The sequence below is a fragment of the Lissotriton helveticus genome, chromosome 8 (genome assembly GCF_964261635.1).
Source record: "Lissotriton helveticus chromosome 8, aLisHel1.1, whole genome shotgun sequence".
NCBI classification, from domain to species: domain Eukaryota; kingdom Metazoa; phylum Chordata; class Amphibia; order Caudata; family Salamandridae; genus Lissotriton; species Lissotriton helveticus.
In genome coordinates, this window is record NC_136069.1 from 1,180,963,526 (window position 1) to 1,180,990,370 (window position 26,845).

At 46.2% G+C, this 26,845-nt stretch overlaps 1 protein-coding gene across 1 annotated transcript in view; it reads right to left on the reverse strand.

The window, feature by feature from the left end:
- Positions 1-26,845, reverse strand: part of SCML2 (Scm polycomb group protein like 2) — a 747,375-nt gene that overhangs the window by 381,672 nt on the left and 338,858 nt on the right. Inside the window, exon 9 of the mRNA XM_078658111.1 lies at positions 302-549. Within this exon, the coding sequence (XP_078514237.1) occupies positions 302-549 (248 nt within the window). The remainder of the gene's footprint in view (positions 1-301; positions 550-26,845) is intronic.

Below are 26,845 nucleotides of genomic sequence, written 5' to 3' on the forward strand. Positions count from 1 at the left end.
CTTTTGTGAAGTCTGAGGTAACAAATAATGCTGTTAGCAAAATAAAAAATGCTTTAAATATCCACAACTACAGAGTTGGTATTACAGACTCTAATTTTCAAGTTAAAAAGTCATTAAAAAAAAAGTAGAGCAAACCCATCTACATCTACTGGAAGGGAGTAGGATAAAAACAACTAAATAGTTCAAAATGGCTTGTTCTGCACGATTCCTAAGAAACGGAACAATGTGTTTGGAATCGTTAAAGTGACTTTAACCAATCAAAAATAGCAGTACGTAAACTAACCAATAGAGTTTTATTTACCTTCCTTCCGGGTTTTAAACCCGTTTTTTGTGTTTTTAAACTTTCAGAATGCATGTGATGTTTAGCTACTGAAGCATTTTTAGGAGGTCTCCCTTTCCGTACAGCTGTTGATCCAGGTGGTCTACCTCGACTTCTTTTCTTAATCCTCTGTGTGGGGACAAATGCAGGTTTTGGTTGAGACTGCATTGAACTTCGGAAAGCTTTCGGTGGGGACACAGGTGTATTTGAAATACTCTTTGGGAGAGAAACTAAAAAGAAATACAAAACAAAAGGTAGGTAAGTTCAAGGAGAAGTAAAATATTTCTTACCTAAAGCATCTGATTCTGGTGGCAAAACATACATAATAAAGTAAAAATGTATTTTAAACCTTAAGATTCGTATTTTTTTCAAAATAATTTTTAATGAGTCTTGCGCATAGACTAGCCTGTGCATACTTTCTCATACTTATTGTTAGAAAAAACATGATGCTACTTTAGTCATATTAAAAAAATAAAAGCCTGCTATGTGGGAAGAGGATTGATCCAAGAGCTCTCTTCAAGCGCATGACATGGATGGTAACATTTATAAGAAGGTCAAACTTTGTAAATCCTTACCTCTAAGGCTGTACTTCTAAGAAAACACAGCCAGAATTCAGGATAAAGTCCAAATTTCTATACAACCTATGGCTCTGCATACTTAATACAGACACCACCTCCACACAAGTGCAGACATACCATACCGAGGAGTTATGTGCAAACACAAGTCTCAAATGTGAATCATTTGGGAGGATAGTGCTTCGTCTACAGTAAATATTTCTATACATCTGCAAGACTGGTTCATCCCTTGGATCTCTTTCAGGGCTCAACAGCTTTTACGCTCATTAGTAACATCCCCAGGCCAGATTGCATTTGAGAATACTTAACGTGTGAGTCAAGCACTAGCAGGCCTGAAGATAAGGGATTTGGGAAAGCAAGCTGACTTTCCTGATTAGCTCTACATTCACTGCTACGCTAGCGATTAAAGATAGCCACCAGGCTCAAGTTGCTTCCCCCATCATTCCAATGAAATTCAACATTCTAGCAATGCACAATATGAAGTTTGAGAGGGGCCAGGAAACCCAAATTTACTTTGAGACAATCAGTCGTTCGTTCGTTCAAAACTTTATTCGATTAAAAAAGATCAATCATAAAAGCAGACAATACATATACTTCATATTAATACAGACTAATGTGGTTACCCCATAAAAGCAGATTTGGTATAGCTCAATACAATAGAACAATGATTAAAAGACCATACTTTTCCTTGCGGCCACAGATTTCAAGATAAACATTGCTGTATAAAAACAAATGTCAGGATCATCAAGGGAGAACAACATCCTCATTGCCGAATTTACTGTTGTAGTTGCCCGTTTAATGAATAATGGTTTTAAATAGGCAACGCGAAGATGTTTGTAGAGGTCACACAGGAATAAAAAATGCATAGTACTCCGTTTGGTGACCCCATCGCATGGGCATGGAATAGAGGGATAATTTTTCATGGTTGGGAACGCCACCAAATGGTGGACAATTCCGAGTCTCAGTCTAATAAGGACAAAACAATGGGAGGGTCTAGTGACAACCTTTAGGTATTCAGAGAAACCAGATGAGTCCTTGTTGGAGTAATAGTACTGAGGGGTGGTTAACTGCATAGTATGTCTCTACGCACTTGAGCTTTCTTATATAAATAGGAACGCTTGAGCTCTTTTTTTGAGTTGTCAGAAAAGCTCTCCTGATCAGCCAGGAGATTAAGATTGAATAGATCCCTGGCTGTTGTTACAACATTGTTGATCCATGGGATCAGTGAGCTTTTATCAAGGCGGAGGCAATCAGTAATAATGCTCCTAGTAAAGCTAGTTTCTTTCTTATGCCAAATAGCTCTCCACACCAGCAATGGTCTTAGACAAATTAAATCTGACAAAAACTCCAGGCCCAATTCCTGGTGTATTATCAGATTAGAAGCGGATGTAGGCAGGCATAACAATCTTTTTAGGAAACTGTTTTCTTCTATTTGCAAGTCCCCATGGCGTCAATGCCCCCAGACGCCAGAGCCGTAGAGCGCGAATGCAACGCATCTACTGCGATATATATGGAGCATATCATGGATTCGGCGGTCACCAAGCTTATTTGCAAATTTGAAGACGCCATAGGCACTCTTAGACATCTTAGCTTGTACGTTAGATATCTCCTGTGACCACATACCATTGTTACTGAAAGTAATGCCCAAATAACAAAACTTGTTTACAGTTTCTATTTTTTGTCCTTCTATATAGAAAGATTTCAATTTCCTCGTTCTCTTTCCGCAAGGCATAATATATGTTTTAGTATTGTTAATTTTTAATTTTTTATCCTTGATAAAACCCGCAAACTTGTCCATCAATTTCTGTAAGCCGCAGGGGGTTCTAGATAGGAGCACTGAGTCGTCAGCATAAAGCAGGATAGGGACAACCTGCCCATCCACTATTGGTGCATCAGAGTTAACCTGCTTAAGCTCGGACTCTACAGCATTAATAAAGAGGGAGAAAAGGGGCGCAAGGACGCAACCTTGCCTAATGCCTAATTTCACCCTGATGCAATCGGTGCATTCCCCCCCTTGACCGTATCTAATGCGGGCTGAGAGTTTGGAGTACATTCTTGCCAGGAAATAAATAATCTCTGCTGGGGCCCCTTGTTCTAGTAAGGTTGCCCATAGCAGCGCGTGATCGACGAGGTCAAACGTTCTGCTCAAATCAGCAAAACAGAGAAAGAGCGAGCCCTGCTTGGCACGGGTATACTTCCCTATTAAGAGGTCTAAATTTATACAGACAATCAGTCATTAACTTCTAGTAACAGTGCAGCAAATAGTAGTGGCACATTTAGCACGAAGTAAAAGCCCAAATGCAAACAAACTAAGTAGACAACCTGTTTAAAGCGCCGTACTGGATTTTCACTTAAGTTCTCATGAACACCTGGTCAGACAATGCATAGGCTGACAGCAAGACATGTCCTCTACTAGAAGAGGAACAAAATATTCAGTCCTGTTGACCATGCTCCCAAAGAACAATTTCATAAAGAATGCTCTTTAGATGGTTTGATCAATACTATTGCATAAGCAACCGAGCAGGTTACACCTTTATCGGGGCACTTTGACGTTTAATTTCTCACTGGTCATTTGTTCACTGTGTTCCAGGTATAACCATCAGCTTGAAAGAGATTCTTGCTGCTCCATTAGATTCATATAAAAACATTATATTACTTATACACAATAAAGATACCATCCATACATATGCCTGCCCACACTTTTTATAGTCTGGCTTGACAGCGCAACTGTCATCATTTAATTATGTGAGGATCAAGAGAGAGGGGCTTTGGCTCCAACCACATATTGGGACAACATTGGAATGCTATTAATGTGTCTTAGAGAACTAGATAAATTATGTTGTTTTCCCTAGCAGCAATACAGATGGGAGGCGGACAGTCATTAACCTGCATGAGATTTGGAGTTTGGCTTGACTATGCAACTGTTACCTGACCTTTTAACTTGCACCAATATTATTCTACGGTTCTGCTTCCACACAAATACAAATGTATTCTCATATTATTTACTTGTAATGCTTCACATTACCATACAGTAACAAGCTACAGGAGGTAGCCCATGAACCCAGTAGAGACCAGGGCAATGGTATGTAACATACAACAGTGTCTCAGAGGGTATTTATTTGTCAGGCAATTTCTACGGGAGCACAAATAGTTGCTATGAGCACAGAAGGAAAAACAGGGAGACAATAATTTGCAGAGATAAAGAGAAACTTTTGTATATATTGTCATATATTTAAAGGTAAAGAAAGCACTGTGTTACATTAAATGGCATGTAACCTGTGTTATACTGTGCACAAGTGCTCGTGAAATGGTGAACAGTGCAAGTGACACCTCAGGAAGTATGTACAGGTGGCGCAAAACAAGTTATTTACAAGGTGTATTCATAGTAATAACCATACAGAATGCAAATGAATACAGAGTGATTTAAATGGGCAAACACAAGAAAGGTGCTGTAAATTTTGCTGTGAAAGTCGACGGCTACGGGAGCACAAATACTTGCTATGATCACAGAAGGAAAAACAGGGAGACAATATTTGCAGAGATAAAGAGAAATTTTTGTATATAGTGTCATATATTTAAAGGTAAAGAAAGCACTGTGTTACATTAAATGGCATGTAACCTGTGTTATACTGTGCAAAAGAGCTCGTGAAATAGTGAACAGCGCAAGTGACACCTGAGAAAGTATGTACAGGGGCGCAAAACAAGTTATATACAAGGTGTATTCGTAGTAATAACCATACAGTAAATGCAAATGAATACAGAGTGATTTAAATAGGCAAACACGAGATAGGTGCTGTAAATTTTGCTGTGAAAGTCGACGGTGTTTCGGCCTATGTGCAATGTTAGGCCATCATCAGGACCAGGTTACAGATAATTACATAACAATGTATTAGTACATCAAATGGAGCACCTGGATGTGGTTGGTCCAGGTTGGGGGCGGGTAACCGCAGTGAGGGCAGCGGAATGGTAGGAAGCATCAGGGCGTGTCCATTGGAAGAATTGGTGTTTAATACATGGGTCCGATTGCTGCTGGCCTTAGTGGGCGCATGGAGAATAATCCTCAGGAGGGAAAAGCTGCGGTCAAAGCAGCGGTGGAATGGGAGGTCAAAACGCATCCATTAGACTGATTCGGGGAGCGTTGAAATGCAGGGATCCAGTGGCTGCGGGCTTGGCGAGCGTGTGGAGTCAATCTCTGGGATACGATGGGTACAAGCTGCACAAGTCCGGCACCTTACCATACAGCATTCCTTTGAAGCTAGACCAATTGGCACTGGCAGTGCTTGTTGAAAATGACACCACCACAGACCCCAGACTTCATGATGTTCCTATTACAGTTGCGTGCTCTCTACACTAGTTCTTCCAAATTGGCACAATAGTTCATGCCCTACACCAGTGTTTCCCAAACTGTGGTCCGCGGACCCCCAGGGGTCCGTGACACATTCCCAGGGGGTCCGTAGGCAACAGTTTTAAAAGCACAGAAACGTTCCTTGTATAATTAGCAGCCTTCCAGCAACAATAAAAGTGTCAAGAGAATGCCAGTGATTAATGTACCTGCTGGAGCTGAGGAGAGTTTTGTTCAGTGGTACCTTTGATTGTACTAATGTAGCACAGAGGGTTAATGTTCCTACTGCAAAGAACGTGTATCATGCATCTTAAAAAGCAGTATGTTATGTGTATAGGTTCGTGGTTACTGCTTTTGTCACAGAAATTCTTTTGTTACTGTGCACTTCATAAGTGACAATAATAATCTAGCAGAGGGGCCTATAAACTGTCATCAAAGAGCTGCTTGCAAACTGCATGGTACCAGATATTAACTTATATTTTTTCCCAGTTATTCATTATCCTGATGCTGCTAAAAAGATTCATTTGAGTGGAAATGCATTTTTAATGTTAAAGTCAGTGCTAGCCACTGTGTTATGTTCTGAATCCTGAGTTTGTGCTTTTCCATACCAAGCACTTGTTAAACATTTTATATACACACTGATTTACATGTATGATTCAATGTCTCTATATGTATGTGATGTAAAGTGCTCTGAAATCCTACAATGGTATGAGAGATTCTATAAAACAAATGAAATACATGTGACAGAGGGGCTATTACTTCAATATAAAATACTAAGTGCCAGATGTCCGATCATTGTTTATATGCGCGAACGGGTTCGCGAACCCGTTTATGCATGCAAAAACCTATTGAGCCATGTACATAGCCTATTTCGCGAGTCGCAATTTGTTTGCGACTCGCTAAATAGGTTTTGCAACTTGCTATTTGGAAGGGGCATTCCCTTCCAAATAGGGAGTCTCAAAACCATGTACAAATGTTTTGCGGTCGCAAAACAGTTACGATTACCACCTAACCTACTTCAAGTAGATGGTAATGCATTTGCAAATGGGAAAGGGCCCCCAGGGGACCCCCCCCCTCTAAAAATGCATGCAAGATTATTTTTTAAGGGCAGGCAGTGGTCCCAGGAACCTCTGCCTGCCCTTAGAAAATGAAACGAAAGCGTTTCATTTTCTTTTTTTTTTTAAATGCATGGTAAACAGGCTGCATTTTTTTTTAAACTGCTTTATTTAAAAGCAGTCCGAGACATGGTGGCCCGCAGAGCCCAGCAGGCCACCATCCCTGGGAGGGCTGACATTCCCAATGGGCTCGCAAATTGCGAGAGGCTCATTAATATTAATGAACCTCGCAATTTGTGACCCCATTGGGAATCCCAAACAGTGTTAAACACACTGTTGTAAATTTCATTTAGCGACTCTCAATTTGCCACTCGCAATGTGTCGCCAATTGAAATGGTCATACATCTGGCCCCAAAATCCTTAGGGGCAGATTTATGAAGGCCTTGCGCCGCCGGTGCGTCATTTTTAACATGGGAAAAAGTGACGCACCGGCGGCGCAAGGCCTTCATAAATCTGCCCCTTAGTACTTTGAGTATTTGTTTTGTGTGCACACGTGTGTATTTTTTTCGAATTACTGTTTTAATTTTGAAATTTAACTCATACAAATTGCTTGGGGGTCCCCGGCTTCCAGTGGTGACTCAATGGGGGTCCTCAGGAGTCAAAGGTTTGGGAACCACTGGCCTACACCACTCCCCATGTGATGGGGGTCATCTCTGTTTCAGTGGTGAGCAAAGCCTCTCCTTGCAACTATCATATCTATGGCCATTGCTAATAACTGACTTTGAATCTGGCCCCCTTTGGGCCCTATGTTAATGTCCTTAACGGCAATATACAAAAACATTGATTGAGCTCTCAACAATGACTGTAAAAACATTTACGGTAATCCATAGCACAGATGCAGTCTGTTTTTATCTTGCATAAGCTAAGAGTATTTCATATTTCCAAACATTATGCGTCTAGAGTTTTTTAATGCAGCATATGACTTGTGTAGGACATACTGTGAATTGAATCGCCTGTGGGTCTCTCAGTGAGTTCAGGTTGTTGGTGGGTATTTATGAGGGTTTTGAGTTCGAGCTCTGCAGAGCAGCCTTCAGGCAGTGTCGGTTTCTCAAAGTACCGATTAGTGGGTCATAGAGGTCTTGAGACTACGAGCACATCCAGTCCTTGATCTTTTTACAGAATACTAAAGCCAACTGTAATTGTGATTTGATGAAAAATATGCGAAGGAGATGCACAACTGCAGAAATATTGGCTGTTTCAACAGGGAAAAAAAAAAGAACAGTTTACTTACCTTATGTAACACCTTATCTGGTAGAGACTATCTAGCTGTAGATTTCTTGCCTTAGAATTAGCCACAGGCGTCAGACTGGATGCGGATATTATCTGCAAGCCATACCACTGTATGCCAGTAGGTGGCATCATTCGGCTCCACGTGGGGTTGTTGGCATCATCCATGCCTGAAAGGACGTTCACAGTGCCTATATAGGTGCCACTCAGCCAAGCTGACGTCAGTTACTTTTTACGCCGGAAGCGCAGAGCCACGTAGTACCCTGACCCCTGGTGTGAAAAACAAGGCCCTTGAAAGGAGAATGCCCTGTCCCTAAAAATCAGACCGCAGAGCAGGAGGATGGGTTGGGTCAGTAAGGAATCTGCAGCTAGATAAGAGTCTCTACCAGATAAAACATAACCGGAGGTAAGTAACTTATTCATCTGATAGAAACTCCTAGATGCAGATTCCCTAAGTAATACCTCTCCGGAATGTGGGTCTGCGGACCAATTACACACGAGGAAGATCTGCAGGATCGAACGGACAAAATACCCATCCGTACAGACCGGACTGTCCAGAAAGTAGTGTTTGGTAAACGTGTGCAGAGATGCCCACGCTGCTGCCTGGCAGATGATCCCGACCGGAATTCTGCATGGTAATGCAGTTGTGGCAGCTTTAGATCTGGTGTAATGAGCATGCAAACCATCGTGGAGTTTGCTTCTTGGCCAACACGCAGTAGATTTTGATACAGAGAACGATCCATTGAGGAGATGTCCTCTTCAGTACAACCTGTCCTTTCTTTGTTCAGACATACCACATGCAGTCAAGGAAGAATGACAGCGCTCTTTTTGGGTCCAGTTGGTAAAGTCACTCCTCTACCTTGGAAGGATGAGACGGAGAGTAAAAAGTAGGCAAAGGGGTGGTTTGACTTGTATGAAATGGAGGAACCACTTTCGAAAGAAAGGAAGCTCTCGTAGGAAGCACCAGTTTCTGTGGGCAAATGTTAAGATAAGGAGGCTTGGATGACCAGGCCTGAAGCTCACTGACCCTTCCATAGAGCTTAGTACTGCTAAATTCAGTCTTGCATTTTCAAAACTGAAACAGTTTCAATCCATATTATTCACAACACAGCTCTTTGTTGTGACTCATTTATTTGATACTGCTAACAAGCATTGGCAAACCCACCAGGTCGGCCATATTTGGTGTTATATGTCTCAATATAATAACAGAACGCAAACACTGTTCAGGTAGGCTCTGTGAGGACACCATTTTAGTTTATATGTTTTAAGCCAGACCTCTTGTAAAAGATTCTTAGTTATGCTTCTTCGACCAAATCCATCTAAGAGACATGCCACCTTTGTTCATACCACTTAAAGCACGGCCTAGGGAAATGAGGGAACCGGATCTGCGAGGAATTCCCCCCCCCCGACACACACACCCCCCCAGCCTAATTATTCCATGGATTGCTTGCTTTGGGTCAGGAATGCCACTTCCCCATACCGGTTTCCAATAACCGGTTATCATTTAGCATTTCCGTATCTTATGGAAGAAAGGACCTATGGTGGAACCACAATGAGGGTAGCTCGTGGTTGGTCTTCTGTCCGTTCGCCAGAGACTCTCAGGGTTATAGTAGGTTTGTTGAAGAATTTGAATCGTATTCACCTCTGAAGTAAGGAGATTGAAAAACATATCACGCCCTGTTATATTTCTAGCCAATCATCTTCAATACCAACCATATCCTTCTCCCAGTGAAATCTTGGGTGTTTCAAAAGGTAGTGCGCGTTAATGACCACAGATATGTACAAGTTGAAACAATTTCCATACCAAAATTCCCCACATTAATTTGGGTTTATAAAGGATTCAACTCTGCAATGAGTCAAGAATATTTCTGAATGTATCAAGGACGTGATAAGTTGCAAGTCTTTATAAAACCGGGACTTAGGCAATGATCACTTCAAATCTTAATTACACCAACACCCTCTATTTAGGAGTTGCGGAGCCATTGGCGAACCGGTATGCAGGTAATCCAAAATGTGGAGGCTAGGCTACTTTCGCATCTTTCCAGGTGTTATTCCAGCTCTCTACTGGGTGCCCATCAGGAAGCCCATCCTATTCAAAACCCTGGTCCTGGTTCATAAGGCAGTGTATTTGTCCAGCCCTGGATATTAGGCAAAGAGATTTGTACAGTAGCTTCCTATCAGAGTGCTGCATTCTGCCTCTGCTTTGCTTTTATCGATTGCCCGTTTCAAACGTGCCTGTAGGGACAGTAAAGCTTTTTGCTTTCAGGTGGTGAAAGCCTAGAACTAACTTCCACGTGATTGGAGTTTGATTTCCCCTCGAGAATGTTTTCCACAGGAAACTTAAAACCTGGCTTTTTTCTGTGAGATTGTAAGGCTTGTGTTATGAGGCATGTACCTATGGGATACTCCCGTTTAGTGCCACGACACTCCTCGGAGTAGCCATGTGCTGTATAAATAACTCATTCATTTATTATGCCAGATACATTTTGTAACCAATTGTTCAAAGGACTTCAGATAGTGGCCAAACCCTACATCTCCAAATTCTGATCCTCCAGCAAGCCTGCCACTTGGGCCACTCAGCAGACTTGCTGTAAGAAAGTGGCTCTATATACACTGGACCAAAGTAAGGTACAGTGTGTATAGAGTCCCCAGTCTCCAGAGGTATGACAGAGGTTACTCTCAAAAGTGGTAGCTTGGTCGAGCAGTAAGGAAGAATCAGAGGACAGTGTAAAGCATTTGTTGTACACATTTAGTCAGCAAAAGGTTTCACACACTCAAGAACTGAACTCTAGACCAATTGTTTTATATCAAAATATATAGTCATTTCATTTTAGAACCAACAGGTATCAAAATATACTTTTCTCAATATGAGTGACTTTAGGTAATTACTTTGCAAAAAGGCAATAGACTTCGTAAGAACAATAGCTACAGTGGTTGCAATAGGCAACACAATTTCAAACACAATTCAACATTGACCTCAATGGGTTTTTCTACATAAATGCAGTTGATTACTTTAAGTATTACTTTTCTAACCACAGGACAGGATCCTGGATTCAGACCCGGGACATAAGCTGTAAACAGTTGAGTAAAAGTGTTTTGGTTACAATTGTGTTTTTTAAAGAATATAAATGTATTTTCAAAGTTGACACTTGGTTTCCTATGGAAGAAAATTCAAGTCACAGGTAAAGTTAAGTTCTTGTTACTTTTGTAATCCAGTACTGGACTCCTAAGTTCAGCACTGGGATCTCTACCTAAGACAGGAAAGTAATTACATTTTAGTAGTTAGTACAATTTTTAAGGAATATTTCTAGGTTGCAAAAATCGACACTTAGAAGAAATTTCAGTGAAAAACAGTCAATTGTTTCCTAAGGAAGAAAATTCAAGTTACTGGTAAGTACAGTTAGGACTACTTTTGCGGTTCAGTACTGGGCTAAAAGGTACAGTACTAGCTTCTCTCCTGATCACAGGTGATTATTTCGGAATTCGTTATTCGGCTGATTTTAGATGAATATTTTACAGTTTCGAAACTCCACACGTAGAAGAAATTTCAAGTGAAAACCAGTCAATGTTAACCTATGGAAGGAAATTGAGTTATCGGCTTTTAGGTAAGTACTCGACTGGTAGAGTTAAGGTTCTGGGCATAGACTCAGGGATCTCCCAGGGCCGGAAAGGTACAGTTCTTTGACCCTCAGCGGCACAGGGGCAGCCGGGTGCAGAGAGAGTAGGCCCAATGCAATCCAATGGAGGGTAGGGGGCCTTTGTTTAGTGGCTGCAAGCAAGCAGGCCACGCGGCTGTGGGAGCTGAGCTCCTGGGCACTTACTCTGGGCAAGTGGGGAAGTAGAGTAGGGTAGTAGTTGCACTTCCAGCGGCACTCAGGCGGCTGGGTGCAGGGTGCTTTTGAGCCTTCGGGCGCTCAATGTTATCCTAGGGGAAAGTTAAAAAGTGAACAAAGGCTGCAGGCTCGGGGATCGAGATTCTTCAGGTGAGACTACCAATTCGAGAGGTCAGTTGGGATCTTGGAGAAGAGGTGGGTACCCCAAAGGAGGGCACAGAGGGCTGTGGGGCGCCGGGAGCAAGGGTTTCTTTTGGCGTTGGGAAATCTAACCATCAGCTGGTCGCAGTTGTAGAGATCCCTGGTTCTGAGACTGCAGGCGTTGTCTGGGTCGTCGAGGAGGGTCTTTGGGCACTGGACTTTGGGTCCCAGTCGCCAAGGGGACGTCTTTGTGGTCTTGGATCACTCAGGTACAGGCCGAGCTTGGCGGGTGCAGAATGGACTGGATTTGCGGTTCCTGGCTGGCACCAGGGGTATTGCTGTTTGAGCAGAACCACTGCTCGTGGAAGACCTAGTCTTTTGGAAGGTTCAAGGCCGGCAGGTCCTCCGGGGTTGTCGAGGTTGCTGTCCACTGGAGACGCTGGAGTTTCGTAGGAGCAAGTTCAAGGATCAACAGGCCTGTAGGGTTCTGGGGCCAAGTCAGTGGGCGTCGTCTTTTTGTTAGCAGCTGCACGGCAGGTCTTCCTGTTTCTTGGTCTTCTTGTTGTTGCAAACAGGATCTGAGGAAGGAAGGTTCAGGGTGCCCCTAAATACTAAATTTAGGGGCGTTACAAGTAGGGCAAGGGCAGGGACCAATGGGTCTCTGTCCTGGGGTAGGTACACCCCCTAGCCTGCTCCTCTCCTGTGGGAGGGGGACAGGAGCAGAGCTGTGATTGGGCAGGGCTCCCCATCTTCAAGATGTCAGAAGCCCGGAGTCGTGCTTCACCTCGCCTCCCCCACTTGATGGGAAGGGTTGGCATAGGCTGGCACACCCCCTTTCCTAACGTAGGTTTTCCCGCCGTTCTTCCTGCCAGAGTGGGGGTCAGAACCGGTGGGGCAGAGTTGCCGAGTATGGCAAGTGGCCTGGAGAAGCTCACAAAGGCAGTATGCCTTTGAAGCTTCCCTGCCCATCCTGGGGGAGAATGCTTGGCACCTCGTCCCAGGATGGGCATTGTTCCAGGCCCCCGAGGACTTGATTCCGGTCCAGGGAAGACATGGCTTGGCAGTTCGGACTGGACTGTTCCCATGAGGCACAGGGTCAAGGCTGATTTGCATATGGCCATGTCTGAACTGGGGTGGCTTGGTGGGCAAAAAAATGATGGATTTAGGCCCAGATCTCTGTACTGGGGTGAATGTATGACATTGTTCTGCATTCTGTCCATCAACTGTTGTTTTTGCATCCTGGGGGAGGAGGCTTGGCACCTCGTCCCAGGATGTGCATTGTTCCAGGCCCCCGAGAGAGGCAGGCTCTCGACCCAGGGGTCCAGAAACATGTCTGGTGGTGGCGGCCTCGGTAGCCACACAGTCAAGACACAGAGTTGGTTAGGTTTCAGGGGGCATCGCTAAGAAGCCCTCTGTCGTGCATTTGACATAAAATCCCACACTGGCATCAGTGCTGGTTTAATGTGCTGAGAAGTTTAATATCAACCTTCTCAGTCTTCAGTGAAGCCATCATGGTGCTGTGGAGTTCGTAATGACGACCTCCCAGCACCATATACTCTTAAATGGCAGCACTGCACTTACAGTGCCCAGGAATGGCCCTGGGTACTGTATGGGCACAGGCTCACACACCTTTGCCCACACCACTAGCATAGGGCACCCAGCTAGAGGGGTGACTGATGGATGCCAGGGTAGTGAGTTTGTGGGCATGGCACACAGGGATGTGGGCCATGTCGACTCTCTATTTAGTTCTGTACTTAGATACTCAGCCTGCAAAGGCAGTGTGTGGGTGTCAGGGTACAGGATCCCTAAGGGTGGCACAATAAGTGCTGCAGCCCTTAGGGGTCTTCCCTGGTCACCATGCCCTGGGTAATTAGGGTACCATTTACTAGGGGCGGACATGTGGCCAGAGAGGCCAATTGGGTTTTAGTTTCAACACAGTTTTAGGGAAGGAACACAGGCCCTGGGCACCTGGTTGGCAGGAGCCCAGGGCACACTCAGTCAAAGCACATCAGCAATTCAGCAAAAAGTGGGGGCATACCAATACAAGAAAGATGGCACTTCCTCACACATGCTACAGCGGATTCGCCAGTAAAAGAGTTGTGCCGTTTTGTGAGAAAGTGCCATCTGTGAGCTTCTCCAGACCATTTGCTGTACTCAGCAACTGGCCCCCACCGGTTCTAACCCCCACTCTGGCGGGAAGACTGGCGGGAAACCCTACGTCAGGAAGGGGGGTGTGCCAGCCTGTGCCAACCCCACCTCAGGTGGGCGAGGCGAGGTGAAGCACAACCCCGGGCTCCGGCCATCTTGATGATGGGGAGCCCTGCCCAATCACAGCTAGGGTCCTGCCCCCCTCCCACAGAAGAGGAGCAGGCAAGGGGGTGTACCCACCCCAGGACAGGGACCTATTGGTCCCTGCCTTTGCCCTACCTGTAACGCCCCTAAATTTAGTATTTAGGGGCACCCTGAACCTTCATTCCCCAGATCCTGATACGAAAAAAAGAAAGAAGATCAAGAGGAAGAAGACCCGCCGTGCAGCTGCTAACAGGACGACCACAACTGCCTTGGACCCAGCCCTACTGGCCTGTCGATCCTGGAACCTGCTCCTGCCTAAACCCCGGCAACTCCAGCGGACAGCAACCTTGGGACACCTAGAGGACCTGCCTGCCTTGACCCTCTTAAAGACTGGGACTCCCATCAGCAGAGGCTCTGCTGCAACAACACCCCTGGTGCCAGCAGGAAGCTCCGGACCAGTCCACTCTACACCCGACGAGCCCGGCCCGTGCCCAAGTGATCCAAGACCACGAGGACGTCCCCTCGGCAACTGGGACCCGAAGTCCAGTGCCCAAAGACCCTCCTCGACGAACCAGACAACGCCTGCAGACTCAGAACCAGGGGCCCCTCCAATCGCGACCAGCTGAGAGTGAGCTTTCCCGACACTTAAAGACACCCCTGCACCCGGCGCCCTACAGCCCCCTGTGCCTTCCTTTGGGGTACCTACCTGTGCTCCAAGATCACAACTTACCTCTCGCAGTGGTGGTCGCCCCTGAAGAGTCTCCGTCCCCGATCCTGCAGCCTTTGTTCGTTTGTTACCTTACCCATTGAATAACACCAGACGGCTCAAAAGCACCCTGCACCCAGCCGCCCGAATGCCGCTGGCTGTGCCACCTTTGCCTTACCCTACTTCCCCATTTGCCCTGAGCAAGTGACCAGGAGCCCCACTCCCACAGCCGCGTGGCCTGCTAGCCAGCAGCCACCAACCGGAGGCCCCCTGCCCCTCATTGGATAACATTGGGCCTAACTACCTCTGCACCCGGCCGCCCCTGTGCCGCTGAGGGTGAACCAACTGTACCTACCTGACCCTGGGGACCCCTGAGTCTATGCCCAGAACCTTAACTTCGCCAGTCAAGTACTCACCTAGAAACCGGTAACTCACTTTCCTGCCATTGGATAACATTGACTGGCTTGACTCGAAAAATCTTCTTAGTGTATAGTTTTGGAAAGTTAAAATATTCATATAAAATCAACCGAATTCCGAAGTACTCACCTGTGATCAGGAGAGAAGCCAGTACTGTACCTTGTAGCCCAATACTGAACCGCAAAAGTAATCCTTACCGGGTTTACTAGTCACCTGAATTTTCTCCATAGGAATCCATTGTCTGCTTTTCTATGAAATTTCTTCTAAGTGTCTACTTTAGAAAACTTGAAATATTCTTTAAAAATCATGCGAAATACTGAAACGTAATTACTTACCTGTTTTAAGTTGAGACCCCAGTGCTGGACCTAGAAGCCCAGTACTGGATTACAAAAGTAACACAATCGTACTTTACTTGCAATCTGAATTTTCTCTTATTGGATAACATTGCCAGATTTCTGTTGAAAAGTTTCTAGGTGTGAACTTTTAAAATAGCTTTCTTTTCCTGAAAAATCACTGCAATAACTAAAAAAAAATTACTAAATTGTTTTCAGCTTAGACCCCAGGACTGAATCTAGGATCCAGTCCTGGAGCTACCAAAGTAATCTACAAAGTAATCAACTGTGTTTATATAGGAAAACCCATTGAGCTCAATGCTAAATTGTGTGTATAATTGTGCTGCCTACTGCAACCCCTGTACCTATTGTGTTTACAAAGTTTATTGCCTTTCTGCAAAGTACTCGTCTGAGACCTCTCATACTGAGAACAGTATATTTTGAGCATGAGTGGTACTCTAGTTAGCTCTAATAAACTAAAGGGAATAAACACTGTACAGAAACTCCTGTAGATTAGGTGTCCAAAGGAGTCCAACAACCAGTTCGATAGCCAATAGCCAGATTGTCCAATCTCTGAAGATCCAGTACCTGATAGAAGCGATATGGGATGCCTGGTAGTAGAGATTCATGCCAGCCACTCCCAATTCTCCATTGAATGGGTCTAGTGCATATTTAAGTAAGGGAGCTCCTGCACAGACGTTTTAAGGCATCGGCAAAGGGGCTCTGGCACAGGGTCCCAGCCTTTCAGGGGGCCCCTGATAGGCCCAGCTCTGTTCTACAGAAAGACAGTCTTGCCCTGATGGCCTTGAAACATTCTTAAACAGATTGTTTTAAATATGTCTTCCATTATTTTTATTCTAATAGGAATGCTAAGTGTGTCTATTAAAGACATTTTGCGGAGAAATTGTGTTTCTATCAAGTAATCCCAGCTTCTTAGAGGCAGTGCTGGCTGCCGGTAAGAAGCCAGGACCCCTAGTTGGTGCGCCAGCCGCCGCGGACGCCGAGCTTGCCCATCCTCAGGGGGTGCCTGCTGAGAGGTGCTTCTGTGCACCGAAGCGGAGGCGATACCTGGCCCTGCAGTCCTGTGCCAGTTGATACGCCTGGGGCTGGGATTGTGCACTCATCACTTGGGCCCCACCTCCCCGCATTGCAGATCAAGGCCCAGGGCAAGTGTGCCCACTGCAACGAGACCCACTTGCACCACCAGGCTCCCCATATGACATCCTTGAGAGGCCGCTAGCCTCCGGCACTGTTCTTGTTGATACTGTGTGCGGCCCTGGATCCTGGAACACTACCAGCCCGCGCTCTTCCCAGCCACTCTACCTTTGATCACTGGTCCTACATCGAACGGACACTTGCCCACACCGTGAAGAGACCCAGGAGGGGCCTACAACTGTGAGTAAGGAGCGGGCGCTCTTGTGTCATCGCACTTTCATCGTACCCGCCGCTGGCTTGCGACCCACACCCCAGGCGCCCCTCCCACCAAGTGGCCTTTGCTCGTGGTCCCCCGTTTGCGCCCCAGCGCGACAGGACTGAATCCGGCAGACCTACCAAGCAGTGCGCAGTTGGCCTGAAGTGGGGACAAAGCCCCAATCATCTCTAATGCAAAGGGTACCAAAACATCCCAGCAAAGTAGGCTTGACCGCTACACCTGTCCAAATACGGACCTGCCAGAGAGGAGGGGAATTGGTGACAAACAACAGGGCGGGGCAGAACATGATCCTTCAGGGCCCACAATGAAGGACTTAATGGCGGCTATCACTGGAGTACGCACATCCATAGACACTCTATCCTCTGAAGTGACACTGATTAGGTCTGACCTCACGAAATACAGGGAAAAATTCAAGCAACTGGAGCTCACCACCACCAGCCTTGTGGAAGACACCTCACAGCTGCAGAAGGACATCAGGGAACTCCAAGTGTTCCGTAAGTTAGCAAAAGACAAGATGGACGATTATGAGGGGCGCTTGAGAAGTAATAACATCCGCGTTCATGACATTCCGGAGAGATCAGAGGTGCCTGGGGGTTGCCCGAAAACAGGAGCCCCTCCCTCTCCCCGATACTGGCCCGGATGCTAAATTATAGAGACAGAGACATAGTTCTGCAGTCTGCCGGGTTGCTCCTCCGCTCAAAATAGACAACTCATAAATCACCTTATTTCCTGACTTTACCCAGGCAGTACAGATGCGTTGGAGCTAATTCCTTGATGTCAAACGAAGGCTATGTGAAAAGGTCTTAAATACATCATGCTCTTCCCAACGCAACTACGAGTCGAGGCTGATGGAAAAACTCGCTTCTTCGACCTACCAGAGGTGGCGTCTGACTGGCTGGACAGCTGGAGGACCTCACCGGAATGGAGCCCCAGCTACCACTGAAGCAGACAATCTGTCTTCATCGGACGGACTCTTGATCACTCCGGACCGCCTGTTCTTTTATACGTTAAGCATCACTCGCGGTCTCCTGACACTTGAAGAAGCCAGACTGTAAGCCAGTGTTCTGAAGTACTGACTCACTACTACAAAACGCCTCTGTAATTCGTAACGGTAGGAAAGGGGGCCATCAGGAGCGCTAAGGCCTCCCCCCACTTTCTTCTTTTAGTAAATTGTTGGGCGACAAGCACCCTGCATTTGAGTATCATGGGCAGTTCTGAGCCCAGAGTGCAGGGGAGCAGGGTGGGGGGTAGTTGGGAGGGGTTGTTGTTTTTTCTTGTTTATTGTTTTTTGCGTTATCTCAATGGTACAGTCCCTGTTTGTACAAACAAAAGACGCTACGCTCCACGTACATGTCAATGGGTGTGCAATGGAACAAAGATGTTAAAATCTTAAGTAGGAATGTTAACAGGTTGGGGGACAAAATTAAGAGATCTGTGGTATTGCAATATATTAAGAGACTATCACCGGGCATTGTATTGCTCCAGGAAACTCACCTCATAGTTAACACATGCAAGGCTATGCATAGATGGGGCTACTCAATGGTAGAGCACGCCGGTTTTGCGTCTAAATCTAGAGGGGTGGGCATCATGCAAAAAAATATCATTCCCCTTATCACTTGCATCCACCTATGTGGATGACCGTGGCAGATATGTCGGAATCACAGGCACTTGGGAGGGCCAAACCATTACTTTCATGTCGATATATGCACCTCCAGGGTTACAAGCCACAACATTTGCTGACCTAAGTGTTGTGCTGCTAGCGCTTCCGGATGGGCACTTAGTGCTCGGCGGTGACTTCAACTTAATAATATCAGGCTCATTAGACAGACACCCCCGCGCACAATCCCCCACACTGCACACTCCTTTTCCAGCATCTTGGAGGCGATGAGGTTAGTGGACGGATGGAGAACATACAATCCGGACAAGATCCAGCACACTTTTCACTCCGGGGCACACAATAGCCTCTCCCGCCTGGACTATATAGTTGTCCCAGCTCCACAGGTTACAGATATCCATGAGATCCGTCATCTGGCCATGGGTATTTCCGACCACTCCGCCCTGTGGGTTCACATAGTCCTGGACCGAACACAAGTAGGATGCGTTGCCCCAATCAATCCCTGGTACCTCAAAAACCCGAAAATTTGCAAAGACATAATTAAATCCATTGATAACTACATCCTGGAGAACAAGCACATCGTTGACTCCCAGCAAATACTATGGGAAGCTTTTAAAACGGGGGTTCGGGGCCAAGCCCTCTCTCTAATAGCGGGATAAAAAAAAGACAAAACAAGGGCCATATCTGAGGCAGAACAAGAGGTTTATCGTCTTGAACAAGACGTGAATTCTGATCATTCACTTGAAGCCCTTCACACACTGCGTCTCCTCCAGGACGAATACGGGCACTGGTCACCGACCGTGCCAAAACAATGAAACAGGACAGGCTGGGCCGACTCTATGACTGGGGAGACAAGGCTGGAAAACTGATTGCCTGGCTTGAGACAAGGCTGGAAAACTGATTGCCTGGCTGGATAAAAAAGAACACGCTAGTAGGCTTGTTCCAGAACTTAGAGGCATTGACATGTACCCCATAACAGACCCCCAGGACATAGTTAACCAGTTTGCAACACACTTTCACACGGTCTATAGCTCAGCAGCGCCATACACTGAGGCGGACTTCTCTGAACTCCTGCAAGATATTTCCCTCCCAGCATTCTTGGACGCTGACCGAGCATTTATGGACAGTGCCCTCACTACTGATGAAATAGCGATCGCTTCCATCGGGTAAGGCCCTTGGCCCAAACGGCATCCCGATCGAGCTTTATAAGCTCCGCCCAGATAAATTAGCCCCATATTTGAAATCCATGTTTGAAGATAGCTTTGAACAAGGATCGTTGCCCCTAGATCAGAGAATCGCAACCATTGTCACAATTCACAAGGAAGGGAAATCCAAAACAGACAGCGCCTCCTACTGCCCGATTTCATTGCTTAATGCAGAACCTAAAATCCTAGCCAAAGTGCTCGCCTATAGGCTGATTAAGGTAATAGTGGACTCAGTACACCCTGATCAATCCGGGTTTATGCCAAAGAGGAGTCTGCGTAGAGTGCTTGGGGTCTTGGGCAGGGTACCGACCATACGGGAAGATGCGATCAAAGTCTCCCTGGATGCCACTATGGCATTTGACACGCTTGAGTGGCCTTACCTTTTTCGCCGTGCTCCCGAAATTGGGATTTGGACTGGGTTTCAGCCGGTGGGTGCCTTTACTATATAGCACACCTATGGCTCAAGTAGTCGGAAATAACAAAAAATCTGAGACTTTCACACTTAGCCGAGGGACTCGTCAGGGATGCCCCCTCTCTCCCTTATTATTCGCTTTGGCCCTCGAACCCCTTGCAGCATGGATCCGTAGAATGCGTTGGTCGGCAGACTGGAAAGACCGTATTTCTTTATATGCGGACGACGTCCTCCTATACCTCACGTTCCCCAAAAGGTCCCTCATTGCAGTATTTGACATCCTAGCCATTTTTGGCAGACACTCTGGGTTTCGTATCAACAGGCAAAAATTGCTTCTATATGTCCTCTGTGGAGGCCCTCCACCGCTACCTCTATACTGCCCCATACCAATAGTCTCAGAAGGTTTCAAATACCTAGGCATATTCATTTCTCTTGATCATTAACTCCGGTGTGCCCGTAACCTTGTTCCCCCACTGCAAAGACTCAAACGTGACATCACAAACTGGAAGTCACTCCCGCTCTCTCTATTGGGCAAGGCGGCCCTTTTCAAAATGATGTCCCTACCCCGTTTCCTTTATGTTCTACAGAACTCGGCCGACCCTGTCCCAAACTCATAGTTTAAAGAAATAGAAGGACTCCAGCGAGACCTTCTCTGGGACGGGAGGCCGCGTACTGCCTTGCAGAAACTCACGATAGCCGGTACGCCGGCACAATCGGATTGCCCGACATTAAAAAATACTACTGGGTAGCACATCTTATAGCACATATGCTCGGCCCGTCGACCCGGAATTCAATATGGACAGATGGCTTCTTCCAAACGGGGCATACACCCGAGCACTTTACTCCAAACCAGACAGGTACCAACCTACTGGTCCTACCAGCCACACAGTTAAAATCTGGCACTCAACAACCAATTCCCTCGGCTGGAACAATAGGTTGACTCTTGCCACACTTCTGTGGGACTCGCAAAAGCTAGGAGACCTGGGAAACTCCAAAGGCATTGACAAATGGGACTTAATTGGCATTTCTCACATTAAGGACCTTTGGGACAAAGAGGGTGAGAAGCCTTTTGACACCCTCCAACGCCAGTATGCACTGGCAGACTCAGATCGTTTTCGATACCTGCAAGTCCGACACGTATTGCAAGCAGTGTTGCCCCGTGACTCCTCCCCACCAGATTTCTCCCCACTGTAAGACTGGCTTCTAGATGGCCATTTACCTGAAAGAGTTATCTCCCTAACTTAATGAAAAATCATTAACAACATGGAAGACCCCCTGCTGTCACTATGAGAAAAATGGGCTGGAGATAGTATCGAATTAGATGATGAAAATTGGCTATCGGCGGTCTCCCCCCCCAAAACTGTCGCTATCGCGGCGCGTCTCGGCCTGGTGCAGCTATAGATCCTACATAGAATTTACATAGCAGGTTCCCGATTGACACACATGGGCAGTCCGACAGATGTGTCTTGTAGGAGGGGAGGCACCCAACTGGGCACGTTCATGCACATGATATGGGACTGCGAACCTATCCAGGAATACTGGCATAAGATACATAAAGTAATGAGCGAAACAATGTGGGTCAAAATCAAGCCAGAAGCCCCTAGATGCCTCTTTAACATCTGGGAACCCACTGACCTCAACACGCACAATACCCAATGGGTCACACTCGCCTGTATGGTCATCAAGAGGAATATCGCTCAGCTCTGGGGGGCCTCGCATGCACCAGCGATCACGGAAAAAAACCTTGATTGGTGTATGCTAAGGGAAAAGACAGTGTACATGGCCCGGGGTTGCCCCCGAAAATGGTCCAAGATATGGGCCCCCTGGCATGAATACCGTGGCAATATATGTACTCCTCCCCGTAATTTTGACTGTGATGATCCCCCCCCCTCCCCGTGATTTCCAATGCATTATCCTACTGTACCTCTATGTATACTTGATTTCATTGTAATCCTGCGTATTGACTTTTGTGGAACTGTACCTATATGTTGAGTCTGTTTAATGTAAAGTTTTATAAACAAATAAAAAAAATATGAGAAATGAGAGGGTGTCAGAGAGATTATTTGGGGTAATGGTGGTGAGCTGCTGTTGTTACAATAAAGCAAATACATGTCGCTATCCTTGAATATTAAATGTAAACACATTTAGAATTTGGACGAGTGTGCCTGTGTACTGTCAGAAGAGCTGAAATCGGATCATACATTCAAAGCTGTTCTGAACAGTGCCCCTCAAAATCCTTAAGATGTCCCTGGGCTCCTGGGCTGGATGCACGTCCATAGCTACTTCCCATACTTTGCTTGTAATGATCAGAAACAATTAGGAGGAATCATACGAAGACAATTCTGGAGGACATATCTAAACCAGGGAGTGCTACCACTTTATAAAAAGCTTCTCTCTTCATTTTAGTTATTTGTAGAGTTTTCCCACGCCTGTGGGTCAGCCCTAGGATTATGCAGAAGTGGAGTCATGTTCAGGTACCAGGTTAGTCCAGGGACACTAGATAAATGCAGTGCTTAGTATTTAGGTTGATCTCTGGCATGGTAAAGTGGATTGTGGGTTGCTCATTCTGAGTGTTCTTCCAAGATCTGTACATGAGTTGATTCAGCCCAATTTAATCAGATGAACCTTTGTAGAGCTGGAGAATGCCTGTTAACTTGGAGAAAAGCACTGTGGTCTCACAGATGCAGCCATCGTAGATGAGGCCCGTCGTAGACGAAGCAGTAATAGTTGACATGATTGTGGCCGTCGACAATGTCATCATAATTGCTGTTAAAGATGATTTTGACTGTGTTTCTTGCCATAGACGCCTCATTTTCAGGTTATGAGAATTTTCCTGAGGTAGTGTCAGCACTGGAGAAGGAGTTGTAAGGTTGGCCTCTGAGGAAGTTTTTCCAATTTTCTCTCTCGATGAGAAGTGCCTTATGAAGACTCATGGTAAGTCTTTTTTATGGCTTTGCTGCACACCTTTTGGAGACCCTTGGCGTGACCTCTCCCTTAGATCTCAGGTTTGAGGTGAAGGAATCCTCACTGTCCTCATCAGAAGTGACAGATATAAGTTTCCGTAGCCCCAATAAAAGCCTAATTTCTCTAAACTTTAGTTTTTTTTAGGAAAATGTTGGACATATTTTTTAGTCCTTTATCTTGTTTTCTGCGACTATGATATTAATGCCAGGGTTAGAGAAATGAAACATGAAATATAATCTTGGATGATCCGAAAAGAAGAAGCTGAAGAAATAGAGCAGAGCTCAGGGAGACTCCCTTCACACGATGTGTGGGAGAAAATCTGAGGAACTCCGTCTCTATTGTGAGAGCTCTAGTGGATGCTATTGCCCGATTGGTTATAGTTCAAGTTTGGTCCCTTTTTTTTAAAGGACATAGACAGGCTATAAAACTGACTTTTTCCATTCTCATTGCAGCCTATGATAGAGATACATACTGCTTTTTTGTGGTAGCGTTGGGCTCCCACTTTGACAACAGGGAATGAATCAAACATGTGAATCTATGAAAGATCCCATACTGGATTAGGTGGTTTGCGGGTGGCTCAATCCAAGTGTTCTTCTGAGATCTGTAGATAAGTTGATTCAGCCTAATTATTCAGATGCGCCTCCGAAGAAGCTGGAGAATGTCCGTTAGCTTGGAGAAGCAGCACTACGATCTCATAACAGCAGATTATCTGCATACAATGACATTCTGTCCTCTTTGCCGCCATGCCACTGGAATCCCCATACCTGGGTTTCTTGAGTAATCCACTCTGTGAGCAGATCAATGACCAGGGCAAAGAGGAGAGAGTATATCATTGCCAGGTGTCTCTCTTCATCAGAAATGAAGGGGGTATCACTACATTACCTTTGACATGGGCCCATGGAGTTTGAAGTAAATGACGAAAAGTGGGTCAGAAGTCTTTTTTTAGGACTTTGAGCACATTTGACTAATGTACTGTATTGAATTATTTTTTGAAGTCCACGAGCACCAGCAGAGGGTCCCTTAAGTTCAGTGCCTCTGTTTCGTTTCGAACATTGGTGAGTGCTCTGCCCCGGGATAAAGGTGTTCTGGTCCAAATCTACCAGAGACCTCACTACATGAGCTAGTCTGCTTGCCAACAGTTTGCCAACATTTTTACCTCAATATCGATCAAGGAAATTGGGTGGTAAGAGGGGCATTTAGTTTCTGAGGCTTCAGGATTACTACTACTTTAGTGGCACATAAGTTGCAATTTAATGAGCCCATCTGGAGAGCTTCCTCCCATAATGCCAACAAATGTTTAGTCACTATTAAGAGAGCTTTTTTTATTTCATGGGGAAACCATTTGAGCATGGTGTTTTGCCAGTTGGCTTGGCTACAATAGCCTCCGGTTTTTCCTTCGGGTTGATTGAGGCAGCAGGTTCAAGTGCTTGTTCATGAAACAATGGGTGTAACAACAAATGATCAGTGGGTTAGATTTCCAATTTTGAACTGTGAAATGTCTTCTATTCTGTTATTTGTATCCAAGTGGAATCACATGATACAGAAGGAAATGTTAGTTAAGGTCCTATTTCTCCAACACGTTTATCTTCTTTGGATTCAAGAACAACCCTACCACCCGTCTGTTAAAAAAGCAACATAGAAGAAAATTAGCCATGCTGATTCTCACTTTGACATCTGTCAAAACAGACACCACTCAACAGTCTGATACCACCAATAGACATCAATTTGAGCCTAAAAATGGCTGACTTTCCAAAATTCTCTTCCACGATTGATGCAAGGAGAGGGGTTACCTGGGTTGGGCCATAATGTAATCTGTAACAGATTCCGGCCTAATGCCCTGGTTCATGGGATAAAATGCATATAACTGTTGACCTAAAGCTGGCTATTGACTTTATATGCCTAGGTCACTGTGTATGACTCGTTTACATTGCTTGCTTGCTCATGAATACTGATAAGCTGAAATGTTTTCTATTGTACAGGAATAGTGTCTATCTATATTTTTCATTTATAAAAATCCACAATTCAAATGTGCTACACTGTTTCCACACATGGGCAGAGATACTTCTATGTTTATAGCTTCAAAAAAGACATTGCTGATATAAAAACAGGAATAGCAAAAAATGGACTTTAACATAAGCATTTTTCATACAGTGGTGAGCCTCATCCATCTTGGACACCATTTCTAATCCTGTTCTTACAGTTCGCTCACGAGCAGTGAGGTGTAGAGTAAAGTCAACTGGAGGCTGCTTATTTTTTTAGGTCGAGGGAGCGTTGCACTGCGAAGCAGTGAGGGCGGAGTCCCGAAGATTTAATGTTTTGGAGTTAGGGGGCTTGGAACCCGCCTCTCTCCTCCATTCTCCTCCATTGGCTGGCTTCTTAAACGGAGGCCAGCCATTGAAGGACAAGGGAGTCACTCCAATAAAGCCCCGTCTCTTTCGGATTCGGGGGCGTGTTTTTTTGCGTTCTTTCGACTGTGACGTCATCCGTCACTCAGAACGCCAAAAACACGCCCGAATCCAAAATTATCTGAGTTGCGGCCGCCATTTTGTGTTTTTCTTGTTTTTTCTCTCCTTCACACAGTGACCGCTCCTGTCCTTACCCTGCATTACACACACGCATACACTGTGAGACTAATTTGAGGCAACTGGATTTGCTCAGAATCACACGGGTTTTTGGTTAAATGCCAAGCTGGGATTAATGTTCAATGGAAACTTGAGTAAGCAGGAACCGACGAGAGCATACCTCCTCCCAATCAGCAATGACGAAGTCCTGCACGGGATCCAGGTAAACTGACTTGCCGAACGGCACTCGGATGCCGTTGTTGGTGAGCTCCCTCCGCTTCATCCGGGGCTCCGTAAGATAAGGGGGCACTGTCCCGGTGCGCCATGTCTTGTCCTCGGGCAATGCCAACCGCAGTTAACAAAAGCAGCAATGACAGCAGCGCCTGAGCCCGGCCGCCCTGAGCGGGGGTCCCCCTTCCCATGCTTGCCGCGTCCCTTCAAGAAGTTGAGGAACTTGCCAAAGTCCTGCAAGGCGCACAGACTCCACCTGTGTGCAGCGCGCCCCGCCTCTCCGAGGTGTTCCCCTCCTAATCCTGGCTGCGGGCGACCATGCTCGTTCAAGCCCCCTAGCACTGCGCCCAGCGCCTGTCCGGCAGGTTAGAAGTGCCGGAGTCCCAGGCAGGGGTAGTCAGGAGCCGGACGGAGCCCACCGGGGGATTGGTGCGCAGCTCGGTGGGGAGGGGAGCGCTGCTGGAAGGACAAGCGCTGCTGGATCGTTCGGAAGGGGAGTGTGGTGGGGGGTGAAGGTTACTGACTACGGCGGAGTAGAAGGGCCGCGGGTGGGTCATGCGAGCCGGGGAGGGTTTTTTTAAAAGGTGAGAGGAAACACTCACAACTTGGTGGGAGGGGCGCAGGTGGACACGTGCGGGCCGGTGACTGTGGGACAAGGGGAACCTGCTGTTCTCAGGTAAATCCCCACAGTGCATATACCGACCTCTCGTGCAGTGACAGCAAGAGCAGGTCGCAAAAATGGTGCTTCAACCCGCTTACGTTTTACAGCCTGCGCAATCTGAGCGCCATGCAAGTGTGCGCTCAAATACCTTTAGTAAATTCATTTACTGCCCTTCACCCCTCCCTCCCCCGCCACATTCCTCTGGTGGCTGCGGGGCCTCGGGCGGCACAGACCGGGAGCGCAGGTGAGAGGCCCCTTTCTTTCTTCTTTTAACAACTTTGTTTGATTTGACCGGCTCCGCGCCCTACTCTCCTCTACCGGTCCTTTGCCCCAACCCCACTCCCTCCGTGGAGCTTCCGTCGCCCCCTCCGTAGCCGCCCCCATGTCTGCTCCCTTTATCGGCTGCAGATCTCGTCTTCTTTCTGCCGTGTGGGCACTTCGGAGCACCAATATGCCTCCCGCAAG